Source organism: Falco rusticolus, chromosome 6 (genome assembly GCF_015220075.1).
Source record: "Falco rusticolus isolate bFalRus1 chromosome 6, bFalRus1.pri, whole genome shotgun sequence".
Classification (NCBI taxonomy): Eukaryota; Metazoa; Chordata; class Aves; order Falconiformes; family Falconidae; genus Falco; species Falco rusticolus.
Genome location: NC_051192.1, coordinates 62,696,357 through 62,721,144, shown reverse-complemented (window position 1 = coordinate 62,721,144; position 24,788 = coordinate 62,696,357). Strand labels below are relative to the sequence as shown.

General features: G+C 45.5%; 1 protein-coding gene across 1 annotated transcript in view; it reads left to right on the top strand.

Annotated features, from left to right (window-relative positions):
- The window catches only part of GRHL1 (grainyhead like transcription factor 1), a 39,669-nt gene extending 15,857 nt beyond the window's left edge, over positions 1-23,812 (top strand). The window contains 8 exon segments of the mRNA XM_037392797.1: positions 5,836-5,994; positions 11,640-11,727; positions 13,954-14,093; positions 15,499-15,536; positions 15,639-15,727; positions 17,526-17,611; positions 19,380-19,444; positions 20,637-23,812. Coding sequence (XP_037248694.1) covers positions 5,836-5,994; positions 11,640-11,727; positions 13,954-14,093; positions 15,499-15,536; positions 15,639-15,727; positions 17,526-17,611; positions 19,380-19,444; positions 20,637-20,751 — 780 coding nt within the window. The 3' untranslated portion in view covers positions 20,752-23,812.
- Positions 23,813-24,788: the final 976 nt, after the last annotated feature.

Genomic DNA, 24,788 nt, shown 5'->3' with positions numbered 1-24,788 from the left:
TAGCCAGCTCACAGCATAAATGAAGCACACATGGACAAATCTCTAGAAAAGACCCTTTGTATTTTCCCTTTTATTTTTATATTTGTCCAAGCTTTTAGAGAAACCATATGCTTTCAGCCGTCAGTATTGAAATAACAGCCTTTGAACTTCCGGATAATTTTTCTTCGGTGGAGGGTTGATAAATGAGTTGTGGAATTTGGGCCTAGGGCTGCTCCTTCAGCTAGCCAGCAAGGAGTGTGTGACCACGCGCTGCATACCCCTGAATTGCACGTGCATCCGTGGGAGACCAAACAACCTGGGAGCTGCTGGGCTGTGCATTGACATTCCCAGAATTCCTGCTGGCAGCTGGGGTGGGGAGCGGCTGTGTCCTGGTGTTGCCATAGCTGTGTAGCTTCCCGCTCCCTAGTGTTGGATGATGCATGCCTTGGTTCTCTGAGGGAGTCTGCGCAGGCAGAGGCGGAGGGAGCTGGTTTGTGTCCTCTGGTGCCAGCCCAACTCCTTTTATTTAGGTCTGATGGATCCTTCACCTTATCTGTTCCTCTGGTTTTTATTCTGCTGTTGTAACCTCACAGGCTCCTCTTCCTGCCGGTTCAGTTGAGGGTTTCTGTGACCCTTTGTCCTGCAAAAAGTGAAAATAACTTGTAGATCAAGTCAGCTGCACAGTGGCTGCTGCCCTCCCCTCCAGAGACCACAGGAATGGCCTTGCTGATCCAAAGGAAAGCAAAGCAAGAGGCAGGGTAGGTCCAGCAGGTCCAGTTGTGCAAGGGCTGCGTGTGGCCCCAGGCTGGTCCGCAAGTAGGATGCGTGGTGACTGGTAACAGGGGAGACACTGCCTTGGTGTTGGGGAAATGGTCCTAGGACACACTGGAATCCCTTTGCTTACTGCGTTTTGGGCAGAACACTGAAATTATTTAGCCACCAACAAGAAAAACAATATCCGACTGCATTCCCTGGAAAAGTTCATTGTGGTTTAACCTGTCCCTGGTGGCTGTGTTGTAGACTCCAAACTGTGTTTTGTACAAACACAGTAATCCAAAACCAGAAGCATCCTGACAATTTTAAGTTGAATATAACATTAAAATGAGAGAATTTTGCCTACTAGTGCTGGAAAAGAGCTGAAGTTTTTGTCTGAGTTATCAATAGAGAAAGAAATACCCAATGGACTTGGATTATTGAATCATGTCTTCATCCTCCAAGTACAAAAATATAATGGAGCATAAATAGGAGGAGGTGAATTCAATTTGCCTGTCTTCTATTGAAATTAAAGCCATGTGGAGCAAGGTGAGCAGACTGATAGTCCCAAGTCTATCTGTGTAGGATCTTACCCGGAAGGATGTACAAGACTCTGCACGATGGTGAGATCTGTTACGTGGCCATTACAGTCTCACCCATGCTTGCATTTGCTGGGGACTGGCCAGAGTTTATGGTGTGCTAATACCCATCTGAGTTGCTTGCCATTACCTATGGCAACCCCAGACACTGTCGAACTGTACCTACGTATCATTCCTTTTCAGCTTTGCTTTGCAGTGAGTCAGAAGAGGCTGTACAAGATGACATTTTGTCTAAAGCTGCTGCATATGTAGCCTTTGGACTAATCAAAATTGCTGGTGCTTTTTCGTGTGACAGGAGAGCACGGTATCCAAGATAAACTGAGGAGAAGAGATCTGGGTATGCAAGCCTTCATTTAAAAAAGGCATCTTTCATCTCGCTGACAGCGAGGTTCCTGCAGTGCTTTGATTGCCCTTTAATTATGCCTGTTTTTCCTGGTTTGTTTGAAAGGCAGATCTTGTTAGAAAAAGGTGCTGTGTGGAAAGAACTTGGCTGTCTCTGCTGCCCTTCCTTGAGGGCACACAGCAGAGCTGCCGGATTAATTTTTTTCTTCTGCATTATTAAAATGGAAGATTGTTTCTCGTAGATTTGAATGTAGGCACGGTGTGTTTCTCCCAGGTTAGGCAAGGAGGGGTGCAAGTGGTCGGGTGCTTAAAGCAGACCAGGAAGTCATGAGGTCTGGCTTCTTCCCACGCTGACTTCCAGCATGATCCTGGAGGAGGTGTTTTAATCCTTCTGCCTTTGGTCTTTGGTTGTGTGCGGCTGGGCTGCTGCTCATCTGCCCCAGAGGCTGCAGGAAACCCAACCTGTTGTTGGGTGGAGGAGGCTCTGTAGGGTGACTGTCAGATGGTGGGGGGTTAGCAGCTCATACCAGCTCATGGGTTTCACGCTGTTCAGTGTTTTATCTGAAACCTTGCCATTGTGGAGCCATTAGTCTTGATGAGAATGTCTGCTTTCATCAATAGCAAGAATTAAAAAAAAAAAAATCAACAAAAAGAAAAGGAAAATAAAACCTGGCTTTAGTTGGAGAGAAAAGCCTGGAAATATGATTGAAATAGACTAAAGGCTTAACTGCCAAGCAAGCGAAATAACTGGAGAACAGGTTTCTAATCCTTTTAGAAATCTCAGTTTTAAAGAAAATCTGCATAACTTTTGAGGGCTTGACTCACGTTTGTAAGTGCTCAGGCTTGACAATGCTCTGTTTTTAAATGCTGTCTTTATGTTGAATCTTGGGAGGTGAGATGAAATATATTTTTTTAAGTAACAACAAATCTTAATATAGCTGAGAATGCGGAACTGCCCTTAGAAAAATAGGTTGGACACATGAAAAGGAATCTTGCTCAGCAGGCTGAAGACGCAGAGCAACTTCTGTGGTTACGTTTTTCTTTCTTCTGGCAATTTTGGGGTGGGGATGTAGCTGGCATAGTCACTTGGCCTTATGTTTCTTTTCTAATGCAAGTCAACTCTTCTTGAACAAAAAGCACCTGGCTGAAACTGTTTTCACTCAGAGTGGAAAAGCTGTTTGCTAAAAATCTGTTTTTGTGGAAATTGAGGCAACCTGAAGTTGCTCAAGAATAGGAGTTACGGGATGGGTAGGGGGAAGATGATGATCCTTTTGAACTGACATGGTGTTATATGAACAGAAGACAGGCTGGCTCGCTGTTGCTTCAGAGAGGTGATTAGGTTTTTAGTTGTCATCTCCTGCCCAGAGTCCCGAAGACTTAAATGGCATGAAAATGAAGTCAGCTGCTTTAAGCCAAAGCTAATCAAATGAGGAGACTTTAAAGTAGGAGGATAATCTTTGTCATCTGATAGGCAATCCCAGATTCCCATGGGATACCCACGCAGCTCCACCGTAGTAGCATGCATCTGTCATGCTGAGACCAACCCCTCTACCTTCAGCCCAGCATGCTGCGTAAGCTTTGTGTGGCTGACAAGCCATGAAAACTGAAAATGTGGACCTGGATTCTCAGAATTTGCACCAATTGCTAGGGAACTGATGGCTGATTTTGCACATTGGGTCCACTGGGTATCTAGCTGTGTGAAACTCAAATGGGGCATTTCACAGAAATTTTGGGGCTGGGTTGGACCTGCTGGCATGGCTGCTTGGGCATATTTTCTTAAAGAATGCAGTCGTTTCCTCAAACAGAAATGAGAGTTGTGTGTGAATATTCAGTATGGCTAAATACATTTAAAATTAAAATTAAAAATGTAAAAATATGCAAACACCAGAGTCAAGGCTCTTTTAAAAAACAAAACCCCTGCTCAAGGAACACAATTATTCAAGTTGTGCATACATCTGATTACCTAGCTCCGAAGTGGGTGAAAGCAGCTCTTCAAGCTCCTTGAAGCTTTCCCCCCGGGGTGTGCCAGCACCGCAAGCAAAATGCCCTTGTAAAGTCAAAGGTAGCAAAAAGGGGGAAGGGGGGACCTGGATAAATGGTAGCAAAGCCATCATTTGGGTCAATTTGGGGGAACGTTGAGAAGGGCTGATTTTAAAAGAATTTTCCTGGCTGAGATTTGAGATGTATTTAATGCTTTGAAAAAAAAGTCATCTTGGAACAACGTGGGTTTGGGATGCTGAGACACAGGCTGCAGCGCGAGCAGGCATTGAGCACTGGCTTCCCTTTGGTGCTGCTGTCCCTGCGTGTTTTCCTGGCTCGGGCCACCACGGAACAAGCAGCGCAGGTCAGGTTGGCTGGGGATGGGGCTCTGCTGGCGTGCCGTGCTGGTGTGAGTTAATGTCGTTTCACATGTTTCCGTGTCCCTTTGCACAAGCGGGACCCAGCGGGGGCATTGCCAGCTCTGTGAGATGGTGCGTACGCCCAGGGGAAGGGATGGGGACTGTTTGCCAAGCTGGTGTGCCAGCAGCTGTCTCCCCGCTCCGGGGCAGCTGGTGCTCACAAGGGCTGCGAGAAGTTGCCGGTGAATCTCAAACATTCAGACAAGTTATTGGAGAACATGCTTATCTATCTTATTCTCTTCTCCACCCCCCCCACCCCCAGCTTTTTATACGACTGTGCTATATATGCAGAAGGGGAAAGGAAAGCTTACATTCCTACTCTGGTGGTAGTTATTGCATTTCCATTTCCCCTCTTCTGTTAAAACTAGTAACGGGTGTTGCAGAATCTGTGCGAAGAAGCATGGTAAGCATTTTGCAAAACGACAAATCCACCCCAAACCCCTAAACTTTTCAAAACCTACCTTGAGGCTTTGCAGCGCCGGGACGGCGCCGGGAGGTGGCACTAGGTCACCGCACAGACTGTCGCATGGGGTCTTTGTGGTAGTTGCACATGAAGTAGGCTATCGGATAGTGGGCTAGTACTGCAAAATCTCTGGGAAGGTGCTTCTGGCTCCCAAGGCTTTGATTATTTTTTTTTTTTTTTTAAAGCAGTAGGTTGCCAGCCTTTATTCTTGGGGCAGAGAGGAGAGGAGCTATTGCAGGTCTTGGTAGCTTGTAAATTCCTGCTAATTAATCGTTGCAGCTTCTCCTGACACATGCCAGTAATGAGGACTGTGTCCAGAGAAGAGTCTGGCACGCAGCAAGCCCATGTTCTGGGTACAGAGTACTCTGGTCTGTCTGTTCATGTACACAAAATAATATTTCTTCCTTCTGTTAAGTAGCATTGGACTTGTTATCTGGTTGTGGTTTTTTGTGGTTTGGTGTTTGGGTTTTTTTGAGGGGGTGTTAAGGGTTTTTTTGGTGGTTTTCTTAAGGCAGTTATGAAAATGAAATTAGATATGTTAAATTCTCTTAATTAATTTTCCCCATAATTCAGTTTCTTTAAGAATAATGAAAATACTATCTTCTCCTTTTGATCTGCACATTAACAGGGTATTGTAGGTCTTACTGGGGAATATTCAAAATAGTGTTCATCTTCTTAAGTGTACAGCCTGAAAACTCTTTCACTGAAATAATAGCATTATTCCTGTGTTTAAAGGTAATGTGTTGCCTAATATTTTTTTAAAAGCCTTTAATATCATTTACAAAAAAAACCAAAAAAAAAAACCACCCAAAAAACCCACAAACCCCAACCAAGTAGTTTCAAGCATAATCTGTGCTCATAGCAGTTTACGTAAAACTCATGGAAAGGTTTGTTTTAACTTGCAACATAAAATTTTCAAAGTATGGTTGTGGTCTTACTGAGATGGTAAAACACTGGGCAGTGAGGATTGCATGTAGGAGGATTTCCCTTGCTAAAAGTTTGATAATGACATTTGAGATCTGTTGGGCAGAAATATCTGGGAACGCTTCGTGGCGTCTTCATGAAGTTCAGAGAGTTTGTTGAAATCCATTCTGGACAAAGTGGCTTTGTCACCCGTAATGATTTATACAAAGAAGACTGTTGTACCACTCCCTGGGGATCTTACCTGATCTCTCAGAAGAAAGAAGGTCCTGCCTGTAGTAGCGAGGACGAGCATTTAAGTCATAGCACTTACAGAGTAGTCCCTCGCTCAGCAGCCATGTGTGTCGCTGCTGACGGGTGCTGCTTTCTTTTTCCACAGGTTTTCATTTCTGTGAACTGCCTCAGCACCGATTTCTCCTCTCAGAAGGGAGTTAAAGGCCTGCCCCTGAATCTTCAGATTGACACCTACAGCTACAATAACAGGAGTAACAAACCTGTCCACAGAGCCTACTGCCAGATTAAAGTCTTCTGTGACAAGGTAAGCTTGGATCGATTTGCGACTTTCCCAAAGTGACTCTTTGGGAAAGGCTGTTCCATGTTTTAGCAGCTTGGTTTGGGGTTTTGGTTTTGCTATGGTTTGGTTTTCCTTTTCTAATTCTGCCACTTGCTATTTTGGCCCACTGAAAACTCCTGTCTGTGTTCAGACTTTGCAAGGAAAAAACTTCAGCCCTTTCTACTTGGCTTATATGATGACCTCAGATAAATTTGCTGCTCTCAAAATGCTGGAGTGCTGAGAAGTGCTCCTGAGCACTGACTTTGGAGAAAGGTCAGTCAGTGGCAGAAGGCTGACAGTTGGTATTCCAGGCACTGGGAAGTCCTTCAGAGTGCCTTCAATAGGAGAAATCATTGTAATTGATAATTAATTGGAGCAAGTGGCTTGCCTTTTTGCTCAAGCTATTTTATGTTTGTCCCTTTAAATTTCTTTGTGCATTCTTACTGCATTCGTTATTAAAAAAACCCAAAACAATGAACTGCACATCTTTTGAGCAGAAAACGTTCCTGTTCGCACTGTACTGCTGTGACATACAGCAGTATAAGGAAGCCCATTTACAAGCTGGATGGGTGCTGTAATTTCACTGCTCTGCCTAATGCATTTAGCATGCAGACAATTAACACCTCTCCCAAAGCTGCTGTTCACCAGAAGCTGTGAGAGAAACGTAGCAGGAGCTGAGCTGCAAGCAGTTGTAAAAGCTTAATTGAGTTTGCAAAGAAAGAACATTTCCCAATCTGTGTAACCTGTTTCTGCCTGAACAGTCTTTTGAAGGATCAGAGCAATTAATGTGCAATGTTGTTCTTTCCAGAGTGACCAAGATCTTTCTAGGCTGGGATAAATGCTGTCTGGGCTTCTGCGGTCCTCCTTTTGATTGCTGTAAACCACACATAAATAATTTCTTATTTTGCTGCATCCTGCTCGATCAGGGCCTCTTATTCTTTGCATCCAGATTTTGTCATCTTAGCATGGACTTTTTGTGAGAGATATTTCAAGTACCTCTCTGTGGAGCTGCAGGTCTGAGATGGGCTCATAACCCCCACTCTGGAGTCCCGTGCTAGCTTTGAGCAGATCACACTGTGTGATCTTGCCTTGTCATCCCCTGGGATGCTGCAACAAAGATTCATCTCGTGCCCTTGCTCTGCCCCCACTTACCTCCTGAAATATATGGAGCCCTCTACAGTCTGCCTCTGCTGTAGCTTCTCATTGATTCATCCTGCCGTGTTTTATTGTCTGTCTATATGCTTTTAAACAGGCCCCTCTGCTTTCCTGCATGGTTGGGAGGAGCTGCCTGCCAGTTGAAAGCTACTTAGTCATCTTCCTTCGAGTGTCTCCTGAGATGGCTCCTGTTGTGATGATTTCTGCAAAGAATTTACTAGGGAGTTAACGAATGCTCTCCAGAGCTATCTCACAGACTTGCCAGTAAGCCTAAGAGGCTTGGGTCTCGTGGGCTTTCTTCAGGCCTTTTTTTTTTTTTTTTTCCATTTTTTCTTCTTTTTCCTCCTCTAAAATGAGACTGAGGCAAATGTGTCATCTAAAGCTCTTTCACTGTCTGGGAGTCTTATTTGTTATCACCCTGTATTCTCTATAACACCAGTGAGTATAGACTTGCTGCAGGGAAGCAGGGGCTCTCTTACTCATAAGTCACCCAGTCAATTATTGATACTGTGCTAAAATTACTGACAGGCTTGTGCCAATGCTCATGAGACAGATCAGTTAATAAAAGGGCAGATGTGTTGTCGGTACATAGCTTAAAGGAAACCATTTGAGTCTACACCATAAACTTCAGCAAATCTGTAGTAGTACAGTAAGGCCAGCGGATCTTTTTATTTTCCTCTGGGATTTTGACCTTTTTACCTGCTTTATTCCTTCAGATACTTTGCGAATTGTACCTGAATTAAGAGGGAGGGAAGGAGAAAAGATTACTTTTCTGTATTTAACCTGACTCTTGTTCATTCTGTAAACATGCAGCCAACGTGAGGTTGGTGTGTGAAGATCCTGTAATATGCATTTACAGAAATGGTGTTGAAGTTTGCTGCCTTTCAGATCCCGTCCAGGTCCAGCAGTGAGAGCTGGGGACAGAGGCCAGCAACCTGAATACTGTTTGTCACCATGTTGAATTAAACTCTGTACGCAAATGCTTGTTTGAGGTGTTGGGCAAGTGCTCCAGTGAGCAGACCTGCATCCTTACAGCTGCAGTTACTGACTCATGGTGGGTCGACCCCAGCTGGATGCCAGGTGCCCACCAAAGCTGCTCTGTCACTGCCTGCCTTGGCTGGGCAGGGGAGGGAAAATATAATGAAAGGCTTGTGGGTTGAGATAAGGACAGGGAGATCATTCACCAAGTCATGGCATGGTGATGGGCATGGGCAAAACAGATTCAGCTTGGGGAAATTACTTTATTGCCGATCAGAATAGGGTTATAAGAAAGCAAATCTTAAAACACCTTTTCCCCCACCTGTCCCTTCTACCCAGTCTCACCTTCACTCCTGATTTTTCTGTACCTCCTCCCCCGGATGGTGCAGAGGGGTGGGCAGTGGGGGCTGCAGTCAGTTCATCACATGTTGCCTGTGCCACTCCTTCCTCCTCATGCTCTTGCCCTGCTCCAGAATGGTGTCCATCCCACAGGAAACAGTCCTCCACAAACTTCTCCAAGATGGGCCCTTCCCATGGGCTGCAGTTCTTCACAAACTGCTCCAGTGTGGGTTCTTTCCATATGTCATTTCCACAGGGTGCAAGTCCTTCAGGCACAGACTGCTCCAGCGTGGGTCCCCCATGGGGTCACAAGCCCTGCCAGCAAACCTGCTCCAGCCTGGGCTCCTCTCTCCATGGAGCCACAAGTCCTGCCAGGAGCTGCTCCAGCGCAGGCTGCCCACGGGGTCACAGCCTCCTTTGGGCTTCCACCCCCTCCTTCTTCACTGACCTGGGTGTCTGCAGGGCTGTTCCTCTTGCATATTCTTGCTCCTCTCTCTGGCTGCAATTGCAGTCACACAGCAACTTTTCCCCCTTCTTAACTGTGTTATCCCAGAGGTGCTACCAGCCATCACTGATGGGCTTGGCCTTGGCCAGCAGTGGGTCCGTCTTGGAGCCAGCTGGCTCTGCCTCTGTTGGACATAGGGTAAGCTTCTGGCATCTTCTCCTGGAAGCCACCTCTGTACCTCCCCGCTACCAAAACCTTGCCATGCAAACCCCATATGCTCATAGACCCCAGCACAAGCCACCTTCTCCAGGTTCCTGTAAGAGCACTGGCATTTCAGGAAGAGCACCCATTTTCTTCCCTGCTTTGAATCTTAGGTAATCAGTCAGCTGGTCCTGAATGTTTACAGGACCGTCCTGACTGTAGTATCCACACATGTTGCAGTACTTAATGAGTTTGTCCTCATGTGGCCACTCTTAGCTGTACAAGTGCTGTTACCCATGTTTTCTTTGTGGAGGACCAAGTCTATAGTACCCGTAGGGGAAGGAGCTGATACTTGTTTCTAGTTTTTGGCTGCTGCCTCTGAGACCAATTTTCTTCATGTGTTTCTGTCTTCTCCTTCACACTTTCTCTGCAGAAAGAGGGTCTGCAGGTGCCCAGGACATTTGGTTTTCATCTAACTCTATGTGGTTTCAAGAACCGAGTAAAGCAGTATGGGGGTGATGGTGCCATCCTGTAGCATGTTACACCACAAGCTTCGTTCAGGCTTGGCCCAGCAATATTTGGGCTGTGCAGGAATGGGGTGTCCTGTAGCCTGTTCATTAGATGAAGAAGTTGGGGAAAACTTTTTTCTTAAAGCTTATGTATTCCTAATTGCAGAATACAGTATTGCTAGTGTCTTTTCAAAAGTATCTGCTCCTCGCTGTGGCGGAGCTCTGCTGGCAAGGCAGAAAAGCCTGGTATCAAGACATAACCTTTTTTTTTTTTTTTTTTTTTTTTTAATGTGGGATTTGAAATGCATTTACTTGGGCCCCTGTAGCCTGGAACAAATTGACTTTTGAGCAGAACTCTCTGGCTGTGGGTATGGGAGGGCAGAGGTTTTATCAAAAGATGTATTCTTGGTGGATTAGCACATTCTCCCTGAGGAAGCAGGTGCTTTTCTGTGGCACAGCGTTTGATTAGCAGAATTTATTATTTCCATGTGAAAGGTAAAAAACAGATCTGGAGCCAAATCTGACCTTTCTGCTGTTGAGCTGAGATGATGTGATTATTCTGGTAAGGGAGGTTGCAGAGGGATGGTGGTCCTGCTGTGCTGAGTTTTAGGTAGGATGTCTTCTCTGTAGTGGGCTGTATCAGCTTTACTGGGGGCAAGCAAAGCTGGCAATTCCTGTGTCTTTAGTATAATTTTTTCTCTGCTTTACAGCAGTGGCCTGAAGCTGCTTGTGTCCCTGCTGTGTTAGGTGGGAGAAAAGGTGATGTATGTTAATGCACATCAAATGTCTTGGCCAATTTTCCTTTTTATTGCTAGTGCAGACGTGCCCACTGCTACCTAGCAGGCATAGGCATCCTGTCACCTATAGGGTATTAATTTACTGGAAGGTTAGGAAGGCTGTTGCCCTTCTCCGATGCAATGCTAGGCACCATTTCCCACCTCGTTGCCACGTGCTTTTTGACTTCTCATTTGCCATAGCTAATCTAGCCTTCCCCCAGCACTACACAAGGATGTTGGCTATGTTTTGGCAGCTTTGCAGAGGTGGGAATGGGAAATAATGACTTCCTGTGGCCAGGTAACTGTTACCTTTTACCTTGCTTTGCGGGAGGGTGTTGGCAGACAGGTAGAACTTGTGTATACCAGTTTGGGCAGTGATCTGGTAGTAGCACCAGGATTGAGTACTGGGGATCTACTATGGGCTTATGACTTCATGCACCTGGCAGCGTGACATCCCTGACTTAACCAAGTCACGTACGGCACCTGGGCAGAGCTGGAGGAATGCATGTAATTCTAATACAAACCACATTCTGTCCTCTCTGTCATAGCGGCCTGCACCTTGCAGAAAATATGGTGCCCTCCCTACTTCTGCTTGGTTTGGAGGGCCAGGAACTGTGCGGGCATGAACCCAGTGAGGTATCTGTGGATTCCGTCATAGCCTGGCCCTGATAAAAAAGAAGAAACAATACCTGCTTTAAAATGGTGCATGTCTGCAGCTTGAGATCAGTAAAGGCTGGCATAGCTGCTGCCAACTGGATGTGCAACGTGCAGGAAGGTATCTTGCACTTGGTGATACAAGTGTGGTGTGACTTTTACAGATCAGGATTTGATGATGATCTAGTGAACTCTTAAAACTGAGGGAACTTGTGAATTTTTTTGTTGCTGCTGTTTTGAACACTTCAGATATAACCTGATCTCACACTTCATACAGTTGTAATAGCTGTGGATATCTTTTGTCATCATATTCTTCATCTGACTTGAAAGAAAATCCAAGTGTTTGTATCTTGGATATGGTTGTTGAATTTCATTAGGTGACTGGACTCAAAGGTAAACAGATCTCAAGTTTGGCACATTTTGGCAAACCAGCAGCTCAGGTACCATGGAGCTGACCTCCACAAACACAGCTCTGGAAGAATCAGTGTTCCTGCCCCTGCAACTGAAAAAAAGCCAAAAAACTAAAAAGACCTTCTGTCTCTCTCTCCCCTTCCCTTATCTCTTGTCTGGCAGGGAGCAGAGAGGAAGATCAGGGATGAAGAGCGAAAGCAAAGCAAAAGAAAAGGCAAGTGCACTGACCCCAGCTCTCAGCTGAATGCCTGTAAGTAGAAATTACTCCATCAGTATTTTAAATATGAGAACTTATTTTGGCTACAAATAGCCTGTGCAGTAGACCTTAAGTCAATTTTTATTCCCTATGGAATAACACTTGTTTTAAGCATTGCTTGTGGAGTCATTAGTTGTGCTTTGCAATATACTGGGTCACTTAGGACTTGACTTCTACATAGTTCTTCCTGTCCAAGACGGGGTGCTGCTACGTATTCAATCAGGTATGGGTTTTAGCAGTTGAAGTGACAGGGTGAGTGTGGGCTTCTTGGGCGCTGCTGGACCCCTGCAGCTCCAGTGAGCAGCAAGAACTGGAGCCGTTCCAAATGTTTCCAGCTTGATCCTGAACTTGGGCTTTAATGTATGCTGAAAATGTATTTACAACTCTGCAGCAAGGCAGTGGCAGCCTTGGGACTGAGCCTCCAGCCTCCCAGCCCTGTACCCACTCTTTCAGAGTAAATGGTCCTTAGTAAATAATTTCAATAGAAGTTGTTTCTGCACATGTGAAGGCCTCAGCACTGTAATATGTAAAGGCTGTGGAGCTTCTTCCTGCTGAGCATCTTTCCTTTAACTGCTGCAGATGACCGCAGCAGATTCTGCGTTTGGATGACTAGTTATTCCCCAGCAGAGCTGCTTAGAGGAAAATGCATCTTCTTGGTCTTCCTTTGCACAGGGCGGGTGCATGCTCTCCCTTGTTCTGCTCTGTGTGCTTGTCAGAGCTGTGCTATTAATGGTCCAACTGGTTCAACAAGCATGCACCTCAGCTTGCTGGGCAGGATTTTCCTGACAAAGCAGGTACAGGCTGCTGGAGCAGCTACAAGAGAATCCATTTGCTCAAGGGCAGTTGCAGAAAGGGCTGGGGTTTTTTCCCAAAGTACATTGTGAAAGGTAGGTTTAGCACACTTAGTGTTTTACAAATACAGTAGCCTCAACAGCTCCCAGAAGATTACTGCATGCAGCCCTTTGTGTAATGGCTGGAAAGTATGGTTTCAGCAGAGATTTCCAGCATCTTACAATTCTACAAAAGCTGCTTTCCAGTATGAATTTCCTAGGCTTGGGCTTAGCCTGATGATGTGACCTTTATTTCCCTGGAAAGTACAATCCGTTGCTGTTTAGTTCTTGGTTGGGAAGTTTTTGATTGCTTTAAGCCATAAGCTTTTATATCCACCTCCAGGCTTACAAATGCCATGTGCGCATGGACTCACCAACAGCAGAAATAGTTTGTGGCTTTTGGTCAAAGTTATTTTTACAGGGATGGAGCAATCTTTAAATAATAAGTTTTGCAAAGAAAAAAAAAGTGTATTTTCCACTGGGGACATGAGAAATGAAGCATTTTGTTTGTGGTTGGTTTGACCCAAAATTGAAATGTTTTCACTTGGTAAAATGAAGTCTTCAGTTGGGGTCAGCTTGACACGAACGTCTCTGAAGTGCAGTTTAAGGCACCTCCTGCCTCGCTGTCTCCCAAGGGGGTCTTTGTGGGTGAAATCTGTCCCCTTGGTGGCTTGTATCACGTCAGCTGGTGTGTCGTGACTCTGTGGGAGACAGTGCGGGTCCTGGTGGGGGTCGAATTAGGGTCTGGCAGCTTGAGGTGACCAGGATGAACAATGAGTTGAACAAAAATGTAAAATCTGAAAGTGTGGAATTGACATGTAATTCTACATGTAGCATCTTGCAAGGAAGAGTATTTGTACTACCTCTGTAGTGTGAAAGTGCTTCTGTGCTGCTGTCTCTTTGAGAGGCTTCTAACAGGAACCACGGGGGTTGCAAGTTGTCTCTTTGTTTGCCATCTTGCTGCCTTCCCGGTATGGGAAATCCAATGACCTTCTGAGGGAATGGATAGGGAGAAAGGGGGAGGCTTGGACTAGCTTTTGCCCTGTTCAGATGGTTTGTTTGGTACATGAAAGATCTAGGTTCCTATGTTGGGGTGAATGGCCAGACCATTCTCCAGCCCAGTTTAATGTATAAACAAAATCAAGCAACTCACTTGGAAGAGGTGGAGCAAAATTCTAATAGCTCTGTGAAATAAGCTGTTTTCTCAGGGTCCAGACCCTCATCTGGGGTGGACAACCCAGGTTCAAACTCCTCCACCGCGGGAGCTTCTCCCTTTGACCCTGACTACAGAGTACTCTTACAACAGTGTATGTGCCTTTAAGTTATATAGGAGAGCCGTAGCCTCGTCAGTGCCTTCACTATCCTTTATTCCAATCTTTGGTCTCTACAGTTTCTGATGTCAAAGTGCCCATGCTTCCCTCACACAAACGTACGGACATCACCATCTTCAAGCCCTTCATGGATCTAGACACTCAGCCTGTCCTTTTCATTCCTGACGTTCACTTTGCAAATCTTCAGCGTGGGGCTCATGTAAGTAAAGCTCGTGGGCGTGGGGATAAGGAGGCTGTGGGATGTATCTGCAAAAAGCCTGGGATGCTCTGTGTACGTATATACATATGAAGTGCCAGACTGTCTGCAGTGATGCTGTAAACAAACACAGGCTGAGTCTAGTGTGAGCAAGAGATGTTGCTGTAGATGCATTGGCTGGAGTTAAATGGGGATGTTTTCTCATTAAATTATTTTCCTGGGAACTCCTGTTTCCATGAACCTGAAAGGATTTTTCCACAGCATGTCTAGTTGAGAATTCATTGAATGAACTGCAGACTGGTCGTCTTTTGTAAAGTCCGTTGAGTTCCTGGGGCGCTGCTGTAGACCACGGGCTCCTCTAGCCTGTTGCTGCAGGGTGAAAATCCGTTCTGTGGAACTGGGAAGTGTGTCAGCTCTGTGATCCGCTGCCAGAGTGCCCTGCCTCAGCATTCCTGGAAAGTCCCAGCTGACAGGAAACTGGAAGGGAAAAAAAACTAGAGTGCAACCAAGTTTCAAAATCTTGAACTTTGCTGTGCTGGGAGTTCTGGCACGCTCTAACGTAATCTAAATCTTACTTTTTAAGAGCCTTGCCTAAACTCCTAGCAGGGATAGAGATTAAACTTGTATCTGTAAGGCTGACTTTTCCACCTGTTTTCCTACAAAGGCTCTGGTTCTGAGGTATGTCAGGAGATTGCATTAGTCCAGATAGAAAGCTGGTTAGCTCTTGTATGTTCCTGTCTCTCTCATCAGAGATCCTTTCATTTCCCTTTTATGACAAAGTTAAAGGTGCTCACTGGCTTTTAGAAGATAGGGCCAAATGATGTTTCGATACAGGATTGAAAGATAAGAGAAAGTGAATTCTAGTTCTGGACAAAATTTTCACAACCTTACGCACAAGTATTATTTGTGTATTAAAACAAAGGCCAATATTCCTTGGACCAATGCATCTTACTTCTAGTAGTGTAGTTGTGGCTGACTCCCTACTTGACAGCCTTGGTTTCCCCTGTGTCCTGTACTGATGCGCTTGTGAGCGAGTCAGGTGGGTGAGCATCCGCCTCTCTTGCAGCTCCTGCAGCAGCTCAGAGGCTCCCTCTCCTTTAGCTTTATGCTGTTGGACCTCTGCTCACGCCAGGTGCAGCAGGGTGGTGGTTCTGTGCCAGTGACTGACTCTCTAACACAGACGGAGCTACTGCTAAGTCACTATTCACAGCACTTAGAGCCATGGGGAGAGCGTTGCTGATACAACCGTGTTACACCAGCTAATGTGTCTGTCCTTATGCAGTTTTGTTTTGTAGCGTTTAGAGCCCTTTGTAGTGTTTTTAAGTACTATGTAAAGTTCTCACTAGCTAGCTAATTCAGCCTGGTTTTTTCTGTGTATGTCAAGAAAATCTCCCCTTTGTTTTAAAAGGTCCTTCCTGTTGCTTCAGAAGAACTGGAGGGTGAAAGGTAAGAGCTGCACTACTTCAGCCTGCTGAAGTCCTGCCCTCAGACAGAGGGGTAGGTCCCTGTAATTGTACTGCCGCTGACTTTTTGCCCTGTCAATGACAGCTCTAACCTAAAGAGAGGAGCCTATATCAGTGAAGAGGACTTCATTGCTACTCCGAATAAGATGGCCAGAATAGAAGAACCAAAAAGAGGTATTATTTTTTTCTTCCAGAGACTGGATTATTTTATTTGTCCATCATGATAGAGAGATGCAGCTGATGTTAGAGAGGGGTTTTGTTAATTTATTTTGGGGTATGCTTCAGCCTGATTTTTCTGTATTTGAGTAGTAATAGAAAGAGTTTGTATATCAGGATGTAGTTTAGCTCCACAAATCTTTTACAATGTCAAAATTCCTGCGGTTTTCTGCCAACTCGGACACTAATTGGCTTTGAGCCTGTAAGGAAAGAGACTCGGAGAGGTGAGCACCTTACCAATCTCCTTGGTGAATTGGGGGAGAGAATTCATCACATAAAGTCCTAGAGAAGATTTCAGAAGTATTTTGTAGTAGATTAAGCAATGAATGCCAAGAACTGTTCTGGGTACAAAACTGTTGCATCTTTCAAGGTGCTGGAAAAAAAGGCTGTTCACTGCTGAGAGCCAAACTGAGAGAATATTCTGCTTATTTTTAACCTGTTGTCAACCTTTGCAGTTTGATATGGGATTGAATGTTGCTGTGGTGTTGTGGAAGGAGATGAGAGGTCCCTTTGGGGATGGTGTAGAGGATTATCTGCCTGACGACTGTTGTGTGGAAGGACCACCACAAAGCTTAAAGAATTAAAAAAGGGAGGATTAAATTTGTGATGCGGTGAAGATTAAGTCTAGTGAATCTGACCTTAATGGGGGCTACATTTCTGTAGTCTGGATAAACTGGTAAGGAAGGATGGATTTTCTAAAAGGAAATCTGACTTCTTGGCTTTGCTATATGCCATAAAATGAGACCCATGAGATTCTTTCTCCTTTGGCTTGGTGTATCATCCAACTTGTGCTGTAACTGAGAGTGTGTGTGGTGTTGTCAGGTTTTTTAAATCTGTAGTCCTTCTTTTCTTAAACCTGCTTTTAGCAGAAGAAATCCGTCAAGGTGCTGTGCTGTCCTGAGTTCACCTTCAACTAGATACGCCAGTATTTGTTCCCTGTTGCAGGTGTGTCAAAGCTGTGGCTGATGAACCCTTGTAAATAATCCAGGCTGCAGTACCTAGTCATTATAAGATGGATTAAAGACAGCAAAGCTGTTAAAGGTCCAAGCTTTCTTGCTCTCATGGCTTATTCCTCAGCCGTAATGCAGTTTTTAATGAGGCTGTTGTTACGTACAATGACTCTCTGCTAGTTTGAGAATGCTAGGGATGCTTACCTAATTTGGTTTCTTACTCTTTCATTCCCCTCCTAGCAGGACACGAAGTCTGCATTGTATGTCAGCTGTGGTGGTATGAGTATTACTGAAACATGGCAGGGGGTAGGAAGAGAGATGAGACAGCGTAGGAGGAACAGAGGACTGTACAAATCATTTAAAAATGAGGAGGTGGCCAGGATGGTTTCACCTGCTGTGGTAGCATCTGTCAAATCCTATTATTTTGTGAAGTCTTACGGCAAATGACCTGTGAGATACAGAAGGACCCAGGAGCCTCAAAGCTCCATGTTTTGTGTTCCTCCTTCTCGTGTTTCAAATATGACCTTGTTTCAAATAATAGAGAAAATATCAAGTAAGAGCAACTTAAAAGTATTTTGACAGTAAAGATGTTTGAGCATGTCATATTTCTGTGTGAAAAAGTATGGTTTGAGCTAATCTAGCTACGAGTGTTTGTGATGCAGTCTTCAATGCACATTGAATGTATGTATGTGTATCTCTTCACAAGATCCTCAGTGTATGTTACTGTGTGCTTAGCCACTATCATATACAGGTATTCTCTGAGGAGCAATTATGCAATTAATTCCTCTCTCCAATTTGCTTTTCAGTGTTGCTTTATGTCCGAAAAGAGTCAGAGGAAGTCTTTGATGCACTAATGTTAAAGACGCCGTCTCTGAAAGGTCTAATGGAAGCAGTAAGTAATAGGTTTTACAGTCCTTGCCTCCAGTTTGAGAAAAAGTGAGTGTAGTCCGGGCTGGCCAGTCGTCAGGCACTGGGCAGTCACAGGAGCTAGGCTCTCGGTCGCAGCTTGTACCCCTGTGTTCCTGCACTTCTGGATAAGAAGCGTAAGAGTGACTTCCTTTCAGTCACATGGAAATGAATGTAAATAATGCTTTAATTTGTTATTAAGGGACTTCAGGAAGCTTCCCTTTTAAGTACCTTAGTCCCCATCTGTGGGGTCTGGGTGTGAGAAAGTGTTTCTGAGCCTTCCTGAAAATCCAGGTGTGTCAAGTTCGGTGACTGCACACCTGAAGGACTCCCAAAATGACAGGCACTGGAATGGAAGGCTCCCTTCTTATGCAAGCTCTGCTTTGGCCAAGTTGCAGAAGCAGCCTTGTAGGTCTTTTCCAAGCTACATCAAAAAACACTCAACAGACTTCCACTATGCATGTCCCTCCTGTCAGAGAGGGTATTTCAATTGCAAGATGTAGTGATTTCCAGAATGTGTTTAGTGGCTTGAGTTTATTTTCAGTCTTTCAAAGCCTTATTTGGGGGCTTCTGCTCCCCTTTCATAACCTGCTTATGAAGAGCTCCAAGCCCCAGCCTCTGAATGTGCTTGAAGACTTTTACATATCTGTGCACACATGCGTGAAATTGCTGTCTGGTGCTTGACTTCCAAAATAGCCTTTCACTATCCCTGCTGCTGCAGTGCTGCAAAGGAAACACAGAGCTTAACTCTGAGGAGTGGTGTAATGTTTGGCACAAGCTCAAAACCGACGTTTCTGGCTGTCTCTTTGTGATTTATGCTTTGTCGATGCTCAAGAGGATGGAGGCTTTGGGGCTGTACAGCTGGGTCTTGCCATTGGCTTTGGGACCCACAGATGGTTCTATAAGCTGAAGCTCTCTCTTCCTGGCTGTGGAGCTTTACCAGCACAGGCAGGCTGGAAGTGGGGGCTAATGGGGAGGGGGATTGAAGGCTAGGAAGTCCTCCCTTACCTTGTGTGGTCCTGAAGTGAAGCTGCATCCTTGTTGTTCAACTTGGACTTTTTAAAGCAAGCGCCCAGAGCTGTAGCCTGGATGAAACCCCTGTACTTTTGCATACTGAAATGGCACATTGTTTGGTAGTTCCTGTCAGTGTGTGAGAGCAATTTGCCAAAGTAAACTGGCTTAAGGTTACTGACCTCGTGACTTTCTGGAGATTTGTACAGTGAAGTGCCATGGTTAGTGGCTGTGGTTTCACGTTGAGGTCACCCTGTTGGGTAAAGGGGACACTGCTGATCAGCTAGTGACCTTAGCAGCAGAGGTCTTCACTTTGTTGCTGTTTTCTTCCTGCATCAGCCACTGTGATGTCTAGTTTTCACTTGATCCCTCTGGCACTGAATTTAAAAATGTTTTTCAGTATGCTAAGAGAACAGACAGCCGCGAGAAAATGAGAACCAGGGTGTGGGGTGGTTTTTTAATGCATGGGCTTTTTGGTGTGGGGGCAAAGCGCTGCTGAATGGGAAGTCAGTAGTCAGGTTTAGAACTTAATTAAACTTTTTCCACAGAAGTTGGCAAACTGCAGAGGGGTTCTCCTCTGTAGGTATATGCTATAGTTTAGGATTTAGTATTGCTTTTATAGAGCAGAGCAGTTGTTCTCATCTGCAGGCATTTTTTTTTTTGTTCTTTTCTGTAAGATAGTAAGTGGAAGACAATGCCAGCAGCCTCCTTGCTTCACCAGCGCTTGCTTTATTTTGTTCTAGATATCTGACAAGTACGACGTTCCTTTTGATAAAATAGGAAAAATCTTCAAAAAATGTAAAAAAGGGTGAGTATGTACCTATTCAGCAACTGTCTGAGAACATGAACTTTTTTCCTCTCAAACCTGAAGGCAAATCTGCTTTATAATTCCTTTATGCACTGTACATATGCAAATGCTATTTATGGATATGTTCACGCAATGTACACACATTCCAATGTCATTCATAGAGCTGAAGACCGGAAGGGTCCTATAGAAATATGTGGTTTGACTTCCTGGGTAAATACGAGTCACAGAACTTCTCTGAGTTAATTGCCATTTGAACCAGAGTTGATCATATCAGGAAAAAGAGTTCAGTTTGTTTAAAGACTCCCAGTGATGAAGAACCTGCTTCAACCCATGTTAAATTGTTCCGGTGGTTAACTGTACTCACTGTCTCTGCATTTGGTTACAGTTGTTAAACCTGCTTGTCATTTTGTGGGCTAAATTGAGGAGAACTTTATTGCAAAGTGCCCATTCCCCACAGAGGCCATGCTCCACTGTCTTTTATTTTGTAGCATAAATAATGGAGTTCCTGAACATTGTCTGCTTTTGTTTTTCCTTTTAATCTCTCAGTAGTTTTCTTGGTTTTTCTCTAAAGTCACTTTGCTGTCTCAGCCCCTTCCCCAGAGCCCTTCTGGCCAGAAAATTAGGTCCTTTAATCACCTTTGGAATGTAGTTTCGAGGATTGTGCTCTCAGAGCAGAATTACTCTGCCAGAATAACTGCAAATGTTTCAAATTTATGGTAGTTAAACCACTGCTGAGGACCGCTATTGCAAGTGTGTGTGCACAAACACACAGGTATTGTCCTTTCTGGCAAATGAAAGGAGTGGCCAAGCATCAGCGGTTTCTTCCCTGCAAGCTCTGTAGGGTTTTGTGCTGGTTGTTTGTAACCATCAAACCAATCAGTTCAGAGCCCCAAGGCTCCCCAGGTGCCTGCATCTTCAGAAGGATTTTCTGCCGGTTCCAAGATATCTCTCCTTCCCTGATCCAGGAGCCAGACTTACACTTTTATTCAGATCCTAAAAACATGGCTGCAAGCCTTGATGGAGGGTTTGGGTAAGGACAGCTAGATCTGCTGTGGGAAGCAACAAGTCAGATAGGTGAGCGGGGATCTTGCGTTACCCCTGGACAGCCCAGGCTCTCCGAGGTTTGAGGGTGCCTTTGCTGTCTTGGGTATTTAGAACTGTAATATGTCCCTGACTGACTTTATTTTTCCAGAATTCTGGTCAACATGGACGATAACATCGTGAAACACTATTCAAATGAAGATACCTTCCAGTTGCAAATTGAAGAAGTTGGAGGATCTTACAAGCTCACTCTGACTGAGATCTAAGATCACAGATCCTCCGTGGGTTTTGAACAAAGGTCTCAAGTGAACATTTTCCCATAATTTAGTATGTTGGGCAAAACGCTAATCACCTTCTCCAGAAGAAAGCCAGGTGGTGACTTGTTCTGGGGAGCAGAGCAGTGGTTTTGCTTAATACATTTGTGTTTCTGTTCTTTACAAAGAACGTTGTAATGCTCATGACCTTATTTGCACTTGAAATGAGCAAGCAAAGATCAGCAATTAAATATAGAGCATGTATAAAACACTAGTAAATGAGGGAGGGGAAAACTCCTGGAAGGTGGCCTTTTAGTGTGGTGATGTCTTATTTATCTATTTGGTAACCATGTTTGAGCCTGTTATCAGCTAATGCCGTTTTATTGGACTGTTTTCTGCTAGGTAAAGCTGCAAAACTACTAATTGGTACTAGCAGGAATTGCGTGCAGGTTAGAGAAAAGTCTTTATAATGTTTACTCGTGAACAGGGCAGACTGTTGAAATCACTTGTGTCATTTGGAGGGAATGTAAAACTGCCTTGCTTATGAAGAACTCGCCTTAGTAACTGTGTGAACTCTCATCAGATGAAGCTATATTGTATATAAGTGCAATATATTTTTGAAGGTTTGTAAATGTGTACATACACGTGATATATAATATATATAAATATGGTGTTCTGTATATACCGTGAATATATGCAATGAAGCCCATCTAAAAGGATGCCATATACAGAGAAAACAGATATTTAACGTAGCTATTTAAAAAACAGACAAACCCTTAACACGCACCAAAGGTGAGCACGTGTTTGTATGTTCACAGAAGGCACAAGAGACCTGCTTGTTCAACACGAATCTTCCTGTCTGGAAAGAGAAAGGTACTGGCTCTCTCCTAAACCGTCCTGCACAGCCAGGTGACGGCAGTCCTGGCTTCTCCTATGAACTGCCACTTTGAGCCCTGAAACAGCTGCGTAATGCTGCCCTGGGAGGTGATGTGGGCCAAGTCTGAGAGCTGAGTCCCAAGAGGAGCTGAGCAGATGCAGTTTCCTTGGAATTGCACTTCTGGGGGTTGGGAAGACAGTCTCCTGGAGGGTGGATTTTTTTTTTTCTGTAGCAGCGTACTTAAGGCTCAGCTGGATGCTGCCCGCAACAGCAGCTCAGACTAGATAATACCCATGCGTTGCAGCCAGCTTGCAAGGTCCTAGGATGCTAACAACTGGAAGTGCAGCCACAAGGCTTTTGAGAGAGGAAGGTGGCATCCCAGCTTAGCAGGCCAAGCCTTAGCAGGAACTAGGCTGCAAGCAGGCTGGGTGTCCCTGGTGTGTGTACATCGCACTGACCCGCTGCCGAGGCGGAGAGATCAAACAGGGGCAGCTGGTAGCAGGTGTCCTGAACCTAGCCCCAGCTGGGAGTGCCAGATACCTCCCAAAAATACTGCTCTGCAGTCGATGGTACAGTATTTACTTATGTGCGTGTGCTTATGAAGGAAAGGCACCCTCTGGTTAGCAGCAAGTGAGAGAGGAACATCTAAGCAGCACTCGGATGGAAGGTGGCAACCTGCGTTGCAGGGTGAGTAGATGAGCATGAGCACCAGGTCCAGTGTCAGTGCTTTTGTTAGGGATCGGGGTAATGAGAGAGGTTTATCGTGTTTTCAGGCAGCACAAAGCTGCACATGCCTCACCTAGGACATGAAGGTTGATCAGGATAGGCTGGAGAAATAGTCCAGAACAGTAGGATATGATTCTACTTAATGGTTAACAATTCTACTTAACAGTTAACGAATTGTAACGGAACATCGTTCAGCTGTGTCATGCTGCTGTTGGGAAGAGGGAGGCGAATGCCATGTCGAGTTGATAGACAGGGGCATGGCTTGCAAGAAATAGGAGCCTGCCTTTTGCTCTACTTGGCATGGCAGAGGCCTCCGCTGGAGCGTGGTGCCCTCCCAGCAGAGCCTAGTCCTATCGGGTGTCCTGGAGAGGCCAGACCGCCTGCTCCTTCAGCCGGAGCTTGTGGCTTCTGAGGAGGAGGGGCTGGATAAGTTGCCTGGTGAGGGGTCATCTTCAGAAGGGAAGGGTGAGGGGAGCAGCCTCCCGTGACATGGAAGCATTCTCCCTGTCCATCACAAGCACAACAAGAAGCAGTGGGCGTAAATTGCAGAAATTCAGGTTGGGTGTCGGTGGTTTTCTCTGGTGAGAAGAGCAGGCTGCCCAGGGAGGCGGTGGAGCTTGATGTCAGAGGTCTTCAGAGCCACTCTGGGCAAAGGCATCTCTGGACTGAAAGATACAGTTGATTCTCCCTCGGTGCTGATACAAGGTGGTCACTTGAAGTCCCTCCCCACCATATTTTTTTAATGTTTTATATGAAATAGAGTATTTTGGGAGTTGTATTGGGACCAATCCTGAGCTGGTTCATAGACCACTCATTCCCCCCTCCTCCCTCCTCCTCCACTGATGGGGCCCCACAGAGGCTTTGCCACCGCGCTGGGCACCACCTGCTCCCCTCTGCTCTGTGGCCAGAGCCGAGCAAACTCCGCGTGGATGCATCCACGGCTGTGGGGGTGCGGAAGGAGCACGCTGCTGAAGAGACTGGGACCTACACACGCCACCCTGTGCAGGAACCCACCGCCGCAGAGCAGCGTGGCCGTGGGACTTGTACCCAGCCGACACCAACACACCGCTTGGGCTTCCCTTCATCGGTCACAGGAATAACGTTACTATGGCAAGGGAATTTTTTTAAAACCTGATATATAGAATACATATATATATTTACACATTTTTATCAAAAAAGGAAGTTTTATTACAGAAACTCAGTCTAGGGTCAGGGAAGTAGATTTAGAATCTCTGTAGAGGTAAGATTGACATGAATGTTATTTCTTTTTACTGCTTAATGAAGTATGTGAACTAAATCTTGACGATTGTTTTCCACTATAAGATATTCTGGGACACGGGTCTTGTAACAGTAGCAGCAATGTCATGTATGTTTTATGAAACTGATTTTTTTGTTGTTGTTTTGCCTGCTGTTTTTTAATTGAAAATGTATTTTAAACCAAGCTATTAAATTTTATATGTTCATTTCTAATGATGAGCCTTTTACATAAAGGGGACACAGCACATGTGTTTTCTATTTTTCCTTTGACAGGGGGTCTACAAAGCAAAATCCCCAAATAATCCCACCGCCAGCCTTGCTCTTATTTCCATATAAGATGCCTGATGGTCAGTGCTGGAGGTCGAGCAAAAGCCTCGAGGGTTGTGCCACCTTGTGTGCCCTGTGCAGCGGTGGGTGGGGATCTCCCGTCACTGTGGGTGTGGAGGGGACAAGCTGTGGTCTTCCAGCCCTGCCAAGGCTGAGGTGCTTTGAGTAGCTGCCAGGGCCACAGGGAGGGGTGGGTGTCTTTCCAGGAGGAGCTGGTCCAAACCAGGGCTTCCTGGGCGGTGTGTGGGGCACAGCGGGTGAAGCTGCAGGCACTGACTTTCCCAAGATGAAAACACTCGGTTAAAGTCCGTGCTAATTCTCCAGGGTAATCCTAATGTCACTGTTGCTCTAATGTCTGGAGCGGTGTTCACGTCTTTTGTTTTTTGGTTGGGTTTTTTTTTTTTTTTTTTCCTGTCAGGAAATGTCTCTACAAGCTTTTGCTTTGGCTCCCCACCCCCTGCAGCGGTTGCAGGGTGCTGCCCTGGGGCGGCTTCTGTGCCGGCACCTTCCCAGTCGCTGGGCTTGCATCGGCGTGCCTGGGGCTTGGTGGGGAACCGCGTGGGTGGCAGATTTCTGTGCTAGAAAAAGGCTGGTAACGCTTTCTTATTTCTAGTTCTTGTACAGGCTGCACTTGTGGAGTTTGTGTCCCAGATGTAGGAAGGTGCTGCAGGGCATCACCTGGCATGTCATGGTGTGTCCTGGGTGATGCAAAGGTGCTGGGGGATGCCGAGTGTCATCTCCACCCAAGCTGGTGCCTGCTGAAAGGTTGAGCGGGGTTTAGACCCTGGTACAGTTGGTTTGCAGCATGGTGGCCATCCCGCAGCAGACATCGGCGTGAGGCTGGATCTGCTGTGGGGCTGGC